The following is a 14,312-nucleotide window of genomic DNA, read 5'->3' as shown; positions in this document are numbered from 1 at the left end:
GGTGGCCGCAGCCTCCTCAGGGTGCAGGCACGACAGGTAGGTAGCCTGTGCCTGGTAAGTCAGTAGGTACCTAGGCCTGCAGTTGGCCACGCCTCTGGAGAGCCACCCCCTAACACTCCTAACACTAACTGAGAACTCCGTACCAGTAACTACTGCCAACTGGTAGACACCCCAGCACCCCTCCGTCTTGCTCGGCCTCGTCTCTTCCCTTCCCTGGGTAACCTACCTAGGTACCTAGGTAGGTAGGCTTTGCCTGGGCCCTGCTTTTGCTTCCCTGGAGCCTCCGCAGGCGAGGCAGCGCCGCATACCAGTAGTACGGGCACAGCCGGCGGCCAACCACCACCACCCACTCACTGCCAGCCCGCCGCGGCGCCCGCATCCACAGCCAGCCAGCTAGGTAGGTAACGTTAGTTAATAACTAAACTAATATTGGTAGCCTTGGGCTCAAAACCCGCCCCATGATGGATTTTTTCCTTGTCTGTCGCCTCCAGATTACGCGGTAATCTTGCCTCGCCTCATCTTTGCTAAATACCGGCACCATTCTCTTTTTAGTTGTGCACGCCGCCTTGCCCGTCGTCTCTCTTTGTCCCTTTTGTTCTCTTTTTTTTTTTTAATCGGGTCCACCACCTGCTTCTCGTCGCCTTCCATCATCGGCTACTCTGCCGCCACTGTAAAATTCCGTTGCAGCCTTACCTCGCACAAACCGCACTCTTGCAGCGCCGGCGTCGTCTCCGTTTGATTTCCCTACACCGGCCGCGCCCTTGATTCTGATCCTCTTTTTCCTGCTCTTTTTTTCTTGTCTATTCCTTCAACTCTGTCTTTGCTTCTCGTCCCGTTGCTTCCGTCTTTTCCGCCTCGTCGTTTTCAAGCTCGTCTTTCGCCTCTGCTTCATCCCTTCGCTTTGCAATGAAGTCGGCCGCCAGTCCTTCGGCCTCGTACCTCACCTGATCCCGCCGACAACACACCACCGAGATCCTCCCCGAGCCAACCGCTTTCTGCGCCTGCACCTCAGCTCAGCTCTCAGGCTGCTGCTGCCTCTCATCAGCCCACCCTCTGGATCCGTTGCCGCCGGCCGCTCACTACGGCTGCGTGTCCAGCCCATGGAACCTGCCGGCAAGAGGCGCAAGCTTGCCCCAAAGCTCAATGCCTCTGCGTCCTCTCCTCCAGACCCTCACTCTGCGCCCCATCATCATAAGCTCGTACGTGTCAGCCCACCCAGTGCTCCTTTGGTCAACCTTGCCGCCCTCCCTGCCGTTCGCTTGCCAAGCTTGGCTAACTCTCTCTAGCCTCATCCATCTCACATAGTTCCTGATGCGCCGCACCACAGCCAGCGACAAGAGTTTGAAGCTTACGCCCGTCATTTGCACGATGCCGCCATTCTCATCGGTCGTCAAGCATCGCAGCCCACTACCTCTTACACAGACGTTTCGGTACTGCTCTTGGGTTGGCAGGATGACTCGGCCGCCATCGAAAACATTCGCGCCCTACAACAAGTTTTGGTCACCGACTACCGCTATCATACGCAAACATGGCAGATTCCAACCGTCGCAAACCCAACCGTAAAACTCAGCATGCAGATGGCCTCGTTTTTAGAGCATGCCCGGCCAAACCAGCTCCTTATCATCTATTATTCCGGCCATGGCTATGTTGGCCCAGATGGCCAGCTTTACTGGGCTTGGTACGTCATCCTGACTGCAGCACGCAACCACACATTTACTCAACCCACAGCTCTAACCATGCGACAGCTCTCCTCATGACCATTCCGCCAAGTTACGATGGGACGGCGTTCGCTGCCTCTTCCAGGACACCCAATCCGACATCCTTCTGTTATTAGACACATGCGCTGTCCCCGACTCTATCACTTCTAGCCACAGCCTCAAGCAGGTCATCGCCGCATGCTCTCCAGAAACAGCCCGACATCCATCAGCAGCCTCCCGCGCCTATTTTTCGCCATGCCTCGTCGCAGCTTTACGCCAGCTAAGTCGCAGTTCGTCGTTTTCCGCCCAGCAGCTCTGCAACGAAATCAAAATTGCTTCCCAAGCGCACTCCGACTCTTGGTCCCGATTTCCGTCGCCTGCTCCCGAGCCCAAGATCTTCACCATGACGCCTAACGAGGGCCGGAGCATAGAACTTGCACCATTAACACACTCCTCGTCCGATACCGCCACACCAGAGACGGCACATCCTCGAGATAGTCCGCCAAAGCCAGATTCGGGTCCGAAGCTAACCTTTGACGAACCGCGTATTCTGGTTTGCACTACGTTCGTCGGTGATGCAAGCCCAGATATGTCGGCTTTCCACAGTTGGTTACGGAATACACCGCCCTTAGCCGCTCAAATCACCGTCGAGGGAATGTTTCTGGGTCCGCCAACTGTGCTGCTCATATCGATGCCCACGTCTCTTTGGACTAATGTGCAGCATGACAAGATTTGGTACTACTTGGGCACTGTAACTTCGCGCAACATAATCTCTCAGTACCACAATATGGTAGAGGCATCCGCCATCTCCCCCTCACCAACCGAAACGACCACAGCAAGGCCGGCTCCGGAGTCTACCCCAACAAGTGCGCATTCTCGTCGACCGTCGGCTGCCCAATGGCCTTTACCAGGATATGCTGTCAAATCCGAACAGTCCGATGGGCAAACGAGCCCGACTGCCAGATTGTATCAGTCTCTAGCTGCCGGCGGACTAGGAATCAAACCAAAGGCTCACGGTGCAGACTCTGTGGAGATGCAGGAGGCTGCAGAGCAGCTTAAGGCCCTCAGTCACGTCCGTCACCGAAGCGGCGACGCTGCCGACACTTCTCCGCAGCGCGCCGCCCTCCCAGCTGCTATGCCAACGCTGCATCCTGGATTCCGTAATCTGACCCGCTCAGAATCGATGCCTGTCCTCGATGGTGGCACAGGGTCTGCCGGGGCCAGGATGAGGCGGATCCTTGGGAAACCAGATATTCGATGCGCCCATTGCAGCCATGCGCCGTTCAAGGACTCGTCCTCGCTAAGGAAGCACATTGCCGCAGCGCACACGCGCCCATTCCCTTGTGCCTTTTACTTTGCTGGATGCACGAGCACCTTCGGGTCCAAGAACGAGTGGAAGCGCCACATCGCCTCACAGCACCTCTGCCTGCAATACTATCGCTGCTCCATCTGCTCACAATCGACTGTAGATGGAAAAGGCAACGAGTTCAACCGAAAGGATCTATTCACGCAGCACCTCCGTCGCATGCACGCCCCTGTCCAGGTGAAGAGGGCCCTCGCCAAGGGCGACAACGGTCAACAGGGGTCAGAATGGGAAACCTACGTCCGAGAGATGCAGCAGAGGTGCCTTATACAGCGGAGGCACCCGCCACGGCGATCAAGCTGCCCCAAACCAAACTGCGTCAATACCTTTGAAGGCCCGACTGCCTGGGACGAATGGACAGAGCACGTCGGTCGGCACATGGAGAAGGGCGAGGGCGACAATCTCGGTGTAGACGACTTACTCTTGCGATATGCCCTCGAGGAAGGCATCGTTGAACGCGTCGGCGAGAAGGAGTATCGGCTCGTTCAGGTTCTAGGCAGTGGGGGCGGGCCTAGCCAGCCGGTCAGCCAGGCCATGTCAGAAACGCACGATTCGCAAGCCATGTCGACGCAGAGCTCGGCACCGCCACCACCAGACGAGTCACAGTCGCAGTCACAGCCGCAGTCACAGCCGTGGGGTGCGCGGTCGCTTCCACCGCTGCCTGCCCTTCCGCCTCATCCACCAGCACCGCATGATCGAAATCCGAACCTGCCGCCGCCAGAATAAATTTGGCCGAATTTTTTCTCTGCAGCCATATTCGGCAACTAACCCCCCATCTTGTTACATATTCCTTTACGCAATGGTTTCGTTTTCCCCGTTATAACATTGCATATGTCGTTTTTTTATTGTACGCCTATCAAGGGTTGGAATTCTGTCGAATTGCTATCGTTATACTTGTGCATTTACATTGGCGTGGTTGGGCAAGACTTTTCTTTTTTTTTTCTCTGCCTTTTTCTTTTTTTTTTGGATTTTATATTCTTTGTCTATATACTTGAGCAACCTGGCGTTGCCGTATCGTTTTTAGTTAACAGGTTATTATTACCCCCGCAATGATGTACATACAGACTGCGTGCATGATGCACCGAAAAAAAAAACGTTTACTTTGTCTTGTTGCTACCTGTGCATACACCATGTTCTGTGCCCGTTGGCCATTTATATCGTCAGACGTTGCAAGTGTATTATCTGCTAGCTGTGTATATCGTATTCTGTGTTCATTACCCTGTATACCGCATGCACGTTAAATCTTGGTCTTGCTGGCCTCGTTGAGCGAAATGTCGACCTTGACGGACCTGCTCCGCCTGCCATCCTCTGACGCGCCACGCTTGGCCTTTTTGGTCTTGCAGTCCTCGCCCAGGACCGTGACCTTTGTGATCCTCGGCAGCGCATCCACCGCAAACGTGCCGTTGATGCTCAGCACGCCCTCGCCGTAGCTGAACCTGACGTCGGTGACGCCGCCCGTCCGCTGCGCGACCGACACGCCGTCGTCGACGTACAGCTCGCCCGCGGCCGTCCCGTGCTCGTCGAGCGGGACGAGCAGCTCAAACGCCTCCCTGCGCAGCTCCGTCGTGGTGTTGGCGGATCTCTCCCGCAGCGGGATGACGACGCCGGCGCGGATCAGCAGCGGGATGGTGGTGACGTCGACGTCGGAAAAGGTGTGCGCGCCGCCGCCGCCGTGGACGACCTTGTGCGTGTACCAGTCGTAGAAGTTGTCGGCGGGGAGGTACGCGTCGACGCTGGTGGCGCCCTCCTCCGTGACGGGCGCGACCATGATGCCCGGGCCGTAGAAGTACTGCAGCTCGAGCGCCCACGTCGCCTTGTCCTCGGGGTAGTGGTAGAAGACGGGCGCGATGCTCGGCGTGCCGTCGGCGGCGGCGCGCTGCATGGCCGTGTAGAAGTAGTCCATGAGGCGGTAGCGGATGTCAATCGCCTTCCTGGCGGCCGCCGCCACGCTCGGCCAGCGGTAGAACTCCTGGCCCGGCGTGCCGTACTCGTTGTGGTTGCGGTAGAAGCTGTAAAAGGCGCCGAGGGTCGCCCAGCGCGCGCACAGCTCCTCGGTCGTGGTCCCGGAGAAGCCGCAGACGTCGGAGCCGACCATGTTGAACTGGAAGAGCGCGGTAAAGGCGAGCATGCCGCGGATGGACTCGCGGTACTTTTGCCACGTCGAGAGGTTGTCGCCGAGCCAGTGGCCGACCTTGCTGCCGGCGCCGGCAAAGGTGCTGCGGGTGATGATGAGCGGGCGCAGGCCGGCGCGGCGCGCGAGCATGGCCTCGCGCGAGGCAATGGACATGAGCGAGCCGTACATGTTGTGCGTGTCGTACATGGCCAGGCCGTTTTGGTGCACGACGTCGGTGTTGACGGTGTGGTTGGAGATGCCGCCGTGGTCCGCGTTCCACGAGTCCTGGTACGCGGCCTTGTTGTGGATGGCGTACTTGGGAAACAGCAGGTCCCGGCCCGGCAGGCCCTTTTGGTCGCCGGCGGCGGCGGCACGAGCAGGGAGGATCATGGCGTCGGTGTTGACGTTGGGCGCGACGTTGGGGTTGGTCGTCTCAAAGATGGCAGAGGCATCGATGCTGCGCTTGCTGCAGCCGCTGGGCTGCAGCTCGCACGGCCAGCCGGGAAGCGACCGCGGCGGCTCCCGCACGGGCGGCGCGGGCGGCGGGTATCCCTTGGCCGCCGCGTACGGGTCGTCGCAGGGAAAGTTGCAGGGAAAGTTGCTGGGCTCGTTCATGTCGATCCAGAGGGCGTCAATGTCAAGGCCGGCATCCTTGTCGAAGAAGAGCCTGAACTCGTTGGTCCAGTACCCGTCGGCCGTCTCGGCGAACCAGTCCGGGAAGACGGTGACGCCGGGCCAGACGACGCCGATCCAGGCGGAGCCGTTTGCGCGCAGCAGGAACGCGTTCTGCTCGACGCCGCGGTGCAGCGGCGGGTAGTCCTGGTAGGCGACGGCCGGGTCGACCATGACGACGTAGTGCTGGTCGCGCGCGTGCAGGTGCGACACGAGCGCGCGCATCTTGTCGAGCGGGAAGCGCTGCGGGTCGAGGGAGAAGACGCGGCGGCGGTCCATGTAGTCAATGTCGGTCCACATGGTCTCGAGCGGGATGCCGGCGGCGCTGTAGTTGTGCACCACCTCGGCGACCTCAAAGGCGTCCTGGTAGCCGTAGCGGCAGTTGTGGTAGCCCAGGCCCCAGTACGGCTGCATGGCGGGCGTGCCGGCGAGGGCGCCGTACTGCCTGGCGACGTCGACGGGGCCCGGGCCGGCGAGGAAGTAAAAGTCGAGCACGCCGCCGAGCGTGTTGTACTCGAGATGCTGCGCCCCGGCGGCGTCCTGGTCAATCATGACGTCCATGCCGTTGGAGTTGAGCAGCAGGACGCCGTGGGCGCCCTTGTCGCGCTGCTCGAGGTAGAAGGGGTGCGCGCCGTAGAGGTTGGCGCCGTTGGGGATGCCGAAGCTGTCCTGGTTCCAGAGCGTGCGGATGTAGGCCGTGGTGTTGAGGCGGAACGGGTCCGAGTGCTCGCCGAGGCCGTACAGGTACGGGTCCGCGGGCAGGGCGGTGCGCAGGCGCAGGTACTGCGTCTCGAAGACGAGCGCGGCGGCCGACGTGTCGAACAGGACCTCGCCCGTGTCGCGCCGGGCGACGGTGAAGGAAAAGGGCGACGCGGTGTGGTCGAAGCGCAGGCGGCTCGCGGACGCGGCCGACTTGGCCGACGAGCGCGCAAAGACGGACTCGGGGACCTGGTAGACTTGGTTTCCGGCATCCTGAATCTTGACGTGCAGGCGGTTGTCTTGGACGGTCAGTCGTTGCTGGAGAGAGATGGGTGGAAGGGGAGCTCACCAGTCTCGTAGGTGACTTGCAGAATGAGATGCTCGAGATCGTCGCCGTAGACGTTGCACGCGGCGCCGGCGAGGGACAGCTCCGCCGTCAGGCCCGAGTCTGTCGTCTGCACGTTGGAGGCCTTGTAGCCGGGGCACTTGTCGAGGGCACCGCTGTTGCTGGTGTCTGCGCGGGAGAGCAGGGTGGTGGCGGCGGCGGCGTCAGAGGCCAGCCCCGCGAGGAGCACACTTGGCCAGAATCTCATTGTCAAATGGTGACTTTGGAGATGAGATGAGGTTGGGGGTGGGAGCAAAAGTCCGGGGAGGGGCCAATGTCTTATATCCCGTCGCCAACGCCGAGAGAGAAAAAGGCACCGGGTCCGGCAATGGGTATTCCCCTTGTCGTTTGTCTCAACCCCCGGAGAGGTCGAGAACTCCTGCAGTAGCCAAGCAAAAGTAGCTTACAAGGTACGGACACAAGGACGCGAGAAAAGCGACAACACGGAAGGGCGGAGACAGACGACCGTCATGCAGCTAAACTGGTGGGGTCAAGTTAGTCTTGGGGTCTTGAAGCTGCCGCCCCAGACGGCTCATCTCGTTGCGGGCAAGTGAGGAGAAGAATGACGGCTTGCAGTAACTAGAGCCAATGCTGAGCTAACGTTGGATTTTTAATTGAGCATTGTGTTGCCTCATGATGACCGCAATGGGTACGGCAGTGCCTTTTCTTCGCCCAAGTTCCGCTGTGGTGCGGGATGGGTTGGCTCGATTTACACCAGCCAGTAACGCAACTGCCTAAGAGGCGTACCTTGTAGTTGAGTTACCCCAGCCTCCCCGCGCGGGCGATTCAAATGTGGCTTGCGATGCTGATGAGAATGGCTCGAGCAACGGCGGAATCCGGGGGACGACATGACCAGTCCACGCCATGTTTCAATACCAGTAGACGGATAAATTCAGGCATGGCTTTCTTCCCCCCTCTTCCTATGCAACTCGACTTTTCAATTCAATTGGGGCCATTTACAGGCAGCGTCGCATTTTCAATCATCGTCCTTTTTTTCTGCAGCGGCGGTCCTGTCCCGACAAACGACGCCACCATAACTAAACTGGCCGGGGCTTCTTGCACGCTAATAACTTGGGGCCCTGGTGGGCTACCGGGGAACAGCTCATTCGATGAGGCCCTGCGCTGTTAACCAGAAGGGCCGAATACTCTATTGTCGAGCAAACAAGTTTCCCTTTCCTGGTAAGCAACTTGTCCCGCGGGGTTTGAACAAGATTGGATGAACAAGGTGTGCATTTGCCGCTTGGGTCCTGACGCACGACCCAGAGTGCCAGAGTACCTCGTCCAAACCAACTCGTGAGCTCCGTCCCTGACGACCAGGTTAGCCCATTGGGCTTCACCACCAACCGCCGTACCGCTTCGAGTTGCTCTACCAGCAAGGTATCCCGTGGCATGTCCTCCTCGGTCCTGCTTCGGCGCAGCTGTTCACATCTCTCTCCCCGTCACAAAAATCAGCCCACAGGTGGCTGCAGCTGTGCCATCGTGCACTCGGCCAATACTCTGCGCGGCGTCTTTTGTTGACGGGCAACGGCGGAACATGGCTTGTCGATCTGCGAGCTGGTGGAGCACCGAGCTGGCCTTGCAAGGTCGTTCAAAGTTAACCAACTAGCGGCCCTTGCTTCTCCAAATTTCCTGGGCTTGTCGGTCCGGCATGCTTCTTGCGCTTTCCAGTGGCGCGAGTGGGACACCATGTCCGCCGCGTTTCTAGGGTAGGGTCGGTAGACGGAGACGACGCGGCTCAACAGAGCCATCTTTGCTGGCTATGCCATGAAAACGGCATATCTGAATTGTAATGGACGCTTCGGCCCTTGGCCTTTCCCCCCGCGCTGTTGTCTTCATAAATGTTGCATATGCCTGGAAGATACTAGATAACTCGGCACATGGCGTGAGACGTCCATGCGTCACCTCACAAGGACTTGAATAATCGAAATGGGAAGCATCATGGATCGCCAAACATACTGCCAGCATCGCTCAAACGCTTTATCATTATTGATTATCCATTCTCAATAAAATTTCAGGCACAACATCATTTAACCAAATTACGACAAAGACACGTGCCTCTAGTAATACCAATCATCACATACGCACAAGTCTTTGGCCTTCGCTTCTCAGACACCCAAACATCCATATATTCTCAAGCAATCTCAGTCGGCTTCTCAATGTTCTCGACATTCTCGCCCTTGGCCTTCTCCGCCCCTTGAGCGGCAATACTAGCCCGCTGTTGCCAGCTCTCTGTCGGTGGGGTCCACGATGTCGACTTGGGTGCAAACTTGACATCTTCGTAAAGCAGGTCAACCTCCTCCAGCGTCAAATTCTTTGTCTCGTAAATGAATAGGTAGACAAAGGCAATGCAGATGAAGCAGGCACCAAACCAAACGAAAAAGATTTTCGACTGCAAGTTTGCAGATCCCTTGCCCCAGTTGACAAGGTACGGCGTGGAGTAAGCAATAGCCCAGTTGAGCAGCCAGTTGCTCGCCGTCGTGATGCTGATAGACTTGGCACGCGTCTTCAGAGGGAAGATTTCGCCAGTCACCACCCATGCCAACGGACCCCACGTCGACGCAAAGAAGAAAATGTAGATGCACACAAACGCTACAGCCGTCTTTTGGCCTGCATCATTCGTCGAATAGATATCCCCGTTTTCAGGGTTCTGGCCCGTCGAAAATGTGCCGCACATGCCAACAATAAATTGCGAAATGCACATGCCAATCGCGCCAAAGAGCAACAGAGGACGACGACCCCATTTATCCGTCGCGTAGAGGCCTGGAATCGTCGAAACAACGTTGATGGCAGACGTGATCATCTGAATAATGAATGGGTTGTGGATTCCAGAGTTTTGAAAGTATTTTGTGCCGTAGTAAAATATGAAATTGATGCCGGTGAGCTGCTGCAGGCCCTGCAGAGCAGAGCCGGTGAGCTGGCGCTTGAGCACTGGATGGCGGAAACAGTCGAGGTACGAAGTCCCAGCTCCAAGACTCATTTCGTGGTCGTGGCTGGCCTTGATCTCATGCAGCTCCTCGGCGACAGCGGGGTGGTCGGCCGGAAGGCGGCGGATTCGACCTAGAGCCTTGGCGGCCTTGTCCATCTTGTTGGCGCGGATCAGATAACGGGGGGTCTCGGGGAGAAGGATCATTCCGACGAGTAAGATCAGGGACCACGCGAATTGGACGGCAATCGGGATTCGGTAGCTTCCACTATCATTGCGTTGGGCCGTCGCATTGTCGACAACGGCGGCGAGCAATAGACCAATCGTGATTGCGAGCTGGTAGGCACCGACAATGGCACCACGAATCCATTTGGGCGCTGTCTCGGACTGATACAGCGGAACTAGAGCAAAAGTTAGCAAATCGACGTGATCGAGGGTGAGGCAGACCTACTCAGTGCAGAGATCAAGCCGACTCCAAAACCAGCAAAGAAACGACCAGCGAGGAACAAGGGAATAGACGTGGCAGCAGTCTGCAGGATGACACCCAAGTTAAAGACCCAAGTAGAGATTATGAGACCAGGACGCCGACCGAAGTAATCGGCCAGGAACGGTGAGGCCAGTGCACCAAAAAAAGTACCAGCAGAAAGAATAGAGACAATGGCCGATTCCTGCGAGGTAGTAATGTTAGGTCCGTCGGAGTCGGTGTAGCCTGTGCTGAACTGTTGCTTCCAGAATGGCATCACAATAATTCCGCTAATGGTTCCCGTATCGTAGCTGCAGCCAGTGTTAGCTTTGTCGAGCGGTAGAAGGCAGTGCATCGAATGTACCCAAAAAGAACACCACCAAAGGCGACAAAGAAGCCCATAGCAATTGCCGGCCATGTCTTGCCGACCTCATGCTGCGGCTTGGAGAGGGAGGCCTTGCGTAGAAACCCCATGACTGTGGTCGAGACGAAAACGAGTAGGTGAGACTTCTAGGAGCGCGTAGGTTGTAGGACGATGCTATGAACGAGACGAGATGCTCATAGACAGGAAAGGGCCATATCTAGGAGAAGAAGGTGTCTACAGGCAGACTGGCGTGCGGATGGGGCGAGCTTGTTGTTTATGTACACATTCGATAGCGACGAGAGACGGGGGAAGGCTCAACTGGAGACCTGGGGAGGGGCGAGGATCGTCATGCTGCTAGCTGTTCGATCACACTCGAGCGCTGGCAAATGTAGGGTCCGGTAAATGGCAGGCAAGCTCGGGCCCATCCCATCAACACGCTAATTGAAGCTGCGATGAATCTTAGCCTTGAACATTTGCCGTGGAGAAGTGGACTGTCCTTTGCGTTTCGCCCAATTGCCTCCACACCATCTCAGGAAGGAGAAAAAGTCAGTCGAGCTGCATTAGGGAACTCGCGGCAGCTCGCTTCGTCGCTGCTCATACGCAGAGCCCAAGTCTTTGTGATGAATTGCACCAAACCCAGAGTATTGGCCGGACGAGTTCCGGACGCCACAGAAGCCCATCGTGCTCGTTGCCGAGATGACGCTAAGCTGAGCACAAGGTTTCTGGAGCTAGCTGGGACAATGGCCGCAGAGGCGCGCCGCCTGCTTGTAGCTTGGTCTACTAGTACGTAGTTAGAATGATTGACTCGACCGACCCACTGCGCAATGTAGGGCGAGAGGAAAAAAAGGACGCAAAGTCGTCCGTGAATAGTGAAGCTGATGAGGGCGGTGGTGCGTCTCGTAAGTCTGGCTTGTGTGGCGTTAAAGTGTGCGGCGTTTGATGGCTCGCGCTGCCAGCTGCCGGTTGCCAATGAAAGCACCGGCCCGACAGGCTTTTCCCATCCTCCAAACAGAAAGCCTCGTCTGCGCCATTTGGTCAGTTCTGCCCAATTATCTACGATTAGACATGTAGCTTTACAGGTAATGTCGCTCCAAAAAAACCACGCTTGCAGTTGTTCTAGGTACCTTATGTTGGTGGCTTACGCTAATCTGCAGCTAAAGACGCCGCATATGACGGCTACAGACTACGCCCGGCCGATTGGCAATTGACTTCAGACTGAAAACTCATCATCGGGACCTCCGAACAAAGGTCGCCGACTCGACACTTTTGCAAATATAGCCACCCCAGATTGCCGTTCGGCCAGCGATTTCCCCAGCACTTTGTCTGCCTGTCTCGGCGCCCCTCTTAAAAGGGCCGATAGCTGGGTGATAACCTTGTTGAAACAACGCTCCCGGCCAAGACATGGGCGATGGTGTCTCCAAGCAATAATTCTCCGCCTCAGTAGTAGCTGTGGCCATCATTTGATCGACCACTCACAAGCAGTCCACTAACTGGCCAGGGGCATTAGTTCCCGCGCCGGCCTTTGAACAGTAGCTACCAGTAGCTTGTCCCAAGCCCAGCATCTTCGCACAGCAATGTCAACTCTACGTACTGGCAGTACGTCGGTCCGACGCTTCACTAACCGAGGACTGGCCATCTCTTGGCTACGCCTCTCCCGCATTGAGCCCTCAACCCTGCTCGGCCTCTTTGTGGACCATCCCCCTGGACGACACGCAACTTCATGCTGCTCCACAGCGTGTTTAAACCGCTTCCAGAATGATGCTAGCGGACCTTCTAGGAAAAGATTTGTCTTGCGCGAGATCTATAGGCTGGAGATAACGATTACAGACACATTCTGAACGCAAGCGCGCGATGAAAATAGCTCCCACATTTAGAAGCCTCATCTCTCCGTCTTCATAGCTGTGAGTTGGATTATAATACCGGCAAACTACACTCCACAGAATAATAAAAGAACTCCCTTGATCAAGAAATAGAAAAATAGTTGGAGCCGTAGCGTTACACTTGCGTGTAGCCAGAATTGGTTGCATGGCCGCAACTACACAGACAGTCTGTGTGTCGATGTCCTGAGTTCTATTTTCGGGCGGCGGGCACGCCTGTTTGTGAGCACCCCCTCGCTAGTAGCCCCAGGAGTTGTCCGCAGGTACCTGCACTTATCACTTGTACTTTATAAGCATATCTCTAAACGCCTATAAGAAGTGATACTCGGCCGGGTGCCGCCCGTCTGGGGCGGCAGCCGGCCGCCGAGCCGCTTTACCGGGAAGTATGTTTTTTTCCTTATTATAATGTCAATTTATAAGTCTCCTTTTCGTTCCTCATCTACACTATGCTGCCCATTCTTGCCATGCTTATCTAGTATTGAAGACTGCTTTCCTTGTGCTATGGCAAAACGTATTAGGTCTGCCGAAATGGGCACATGGCGAGAGTTCTTGCCATGTTTGTTGCTCGACCGTACAAAGGTAATATGTGACGATGCCCGACGCTTTACTGTATTCTTTCTTGTTCCTTTCTCCTCACGTTACCTATATCTATTATCGCTGATGTCTTCTTTTTTCTCCTCCCCGGCCTTTTCGGCCGCAGCGTTCGATTTCATCATCGATTTCCTCGACCTGGATGCCGTCAAGAGTGCCTTGGATAAGGTCACGGGTGCGGTCGCACTATTGCTCTGGTCGGACAAGGAGCCACTGAAGGAAACTGCAAGACTGGCCTTCTTCGTCTTCACGTTCCCGACGTGGTGCTACGTCCACAAGCTTCACCAGAGAGCTTGGTCCCGCCTCCGTCCGAGGCGTTCAACGGAGACAATTCTCCCCCTTCACGAGATTACTCAGCCCCCGCCTGGCATGTATCTCTGAACACGGGCCTAACCGTTGGGCACGCTCGCGCTACCTTTTCTAAGCACCCACCATCCGGGTCATGACAATGCCTCGCCACCTCCGCCAGCAGGCACCCCCCCTTTCGTCTCAGGCCCAGGCCGCTCCGAAGAGTAAAAGGACAATCAGAATAAAAAAGACGGCTCTTATTTCCAGCCACTTCTACCAGCAGCCCCCCCCCTTTTTATCTCAGGCCTAGGCCGCTCTAAATAGCAAAAGGACAATCAGAATCGGAAAGAGGGCTCTTATTTCCAGCTATTTCCACCAGCAGGCCACCTCTCCACCCCCTTTCGTCTCAGGGCTGGGCCACTCTCAAGAGAAGAAGGGCAATCAGAATCAGAAAGGCGGTTCTTGTTTCCAGTAGAGCTTCGCTCAATCGAAGTATCAGTAGCGAATCTGTTTTGTCGATCCATCTGCTCTGGACTCAGGAGAGCATGTCACAAATGATTCGAAACGTCCCACCATCAGCGGCCTCACTACCTGTCTACTTCGACGAGCAGGCCGAGACAATGGAAAAAAAAGGATGCGTCAAAATTCACATCTGTTTCAACATCTTCCTTCCCCGACCCATCGAGACAATTGCAGTTCTTTTGCAGCTGCTATCCCCGGCGTACACTAGTACACGATGTCGAAGACCAGCATGAGGCAGCACCCAGGATGTCAACGCAACAGCTCACTTTTTCAATTTGCATCGAACCCCTTCATCTACCTCGATGGACTGAGGACGATCCTAGATTTTGGATATACCAGCATTTGGCGAGCGACC

General features: G+C 56.4%; 4 protein-coding genes across 5 annotated transcripts; 2 read left to right on the top strand and 2 right to left on the bottom strand.

Moving 5' to 3' along the window:
* Positions 1–1,100: 1,100 nt before the first annotated feature.
* On the top strand, positions 1,101–1,757 carry LMH87_011957 (uncharacterized protein; the record flags this gene model as incomplete). 2 transcript variants are annotated; one of them, XM_056201180.1, is made up of 4 exons in its annotated part: positions 1,101–1,199; positions 1,287–1,559; positions 1,657–1,678; positions 1,729–1,757. In XM_056201180.1, 4 exons carry the CDS (start codon positions 1,101–1,103, stop codon positions 1,755–1,757), a joined length of 423 nt encoding a protein of 140 aa, XP_056052958.1. The 2 variants fall into 2 exon arrangements, with proteins under 2 accessions (XP_056052958.1, XP_056052959.1); XM_056201181.1 differs by having other exon boundaries at positions 1,287–1,585; positions 1,746–1,757.
* A 1,165-nt stretch (positions 1,758–2,922) lies between these two features.
* Positions 2,923–3,786, top strand: LMH87_011956 (uncharacterized protein; the record flags this gene model as incomplete). Its single annotated transcript, XM_056201179.1, has 1 exon — positions 2,923–3,786. One exon carries the CDS (start codon positions 2,923–2,925, stop codon positions 3,784–3,786), a length of 864 nt encoding a protein of 287 aa, XP_056052957.1.
* Positions 3,787–4,297: 511 nt separating this feature from the next.
* On the bottom strand, positions 4,298–7,137 carry LMH87_011955 (uncharacterized protein; the record flags this gene model as incomplete). Its single annotated transcript, XM_056201178.1, has 2 exons — positions 4,298–6,843; positions 6,894–7,137. 2 exons carry the CDS (start codon positions 7,135–7,137, stop codon positions 4,298–4,300), a joined length of 2,790 nt encoding a protein of 929 aa, XP_056052956.1.
* A 1,923-nt stretch (positions 7,138–9,060) lies between these two features.
* On the bottom strand, positions 9,061–10,789 carry LMH87_011954 (uncharacterized protein; the record flags this gene model as incomplete). The annotated part of the gene is made up of 3 exons (XM_056201177.1): positions 9,061–10,253; positions 10,304–10,626; positions 10,680–10,789. 3 exons carry the CDS (start codon positions 10,787–10,789, stop codon positions 9,061–9,063), a joined length of 1,626 nt encoding a protein of 541 aa, XP_056052955.1.
* Between the last annotated feature and the right edge of the window lie 3,523 nt (positions 10,790–14,312).

This window comes from Akanthomyces muscarius, chromosome 4 (genome assembly GCF_028009165.1).
Source record: "Akanthomyces muscarius strain Ve6 chromosome 4, whole genome shotgun sequence".
NCBI lineage: Eukaryota > Fungi > Ascomycota > Sordariomycetes > Hypocreales > Cordycipitaceae > Akanthomyces > Akanthomyces muscarius.
The sequence above is the reverse complement of the archived record's forward strand: the minus strand, read 5'-3'. Positions and strand labels throughout refer to the sequence as shown.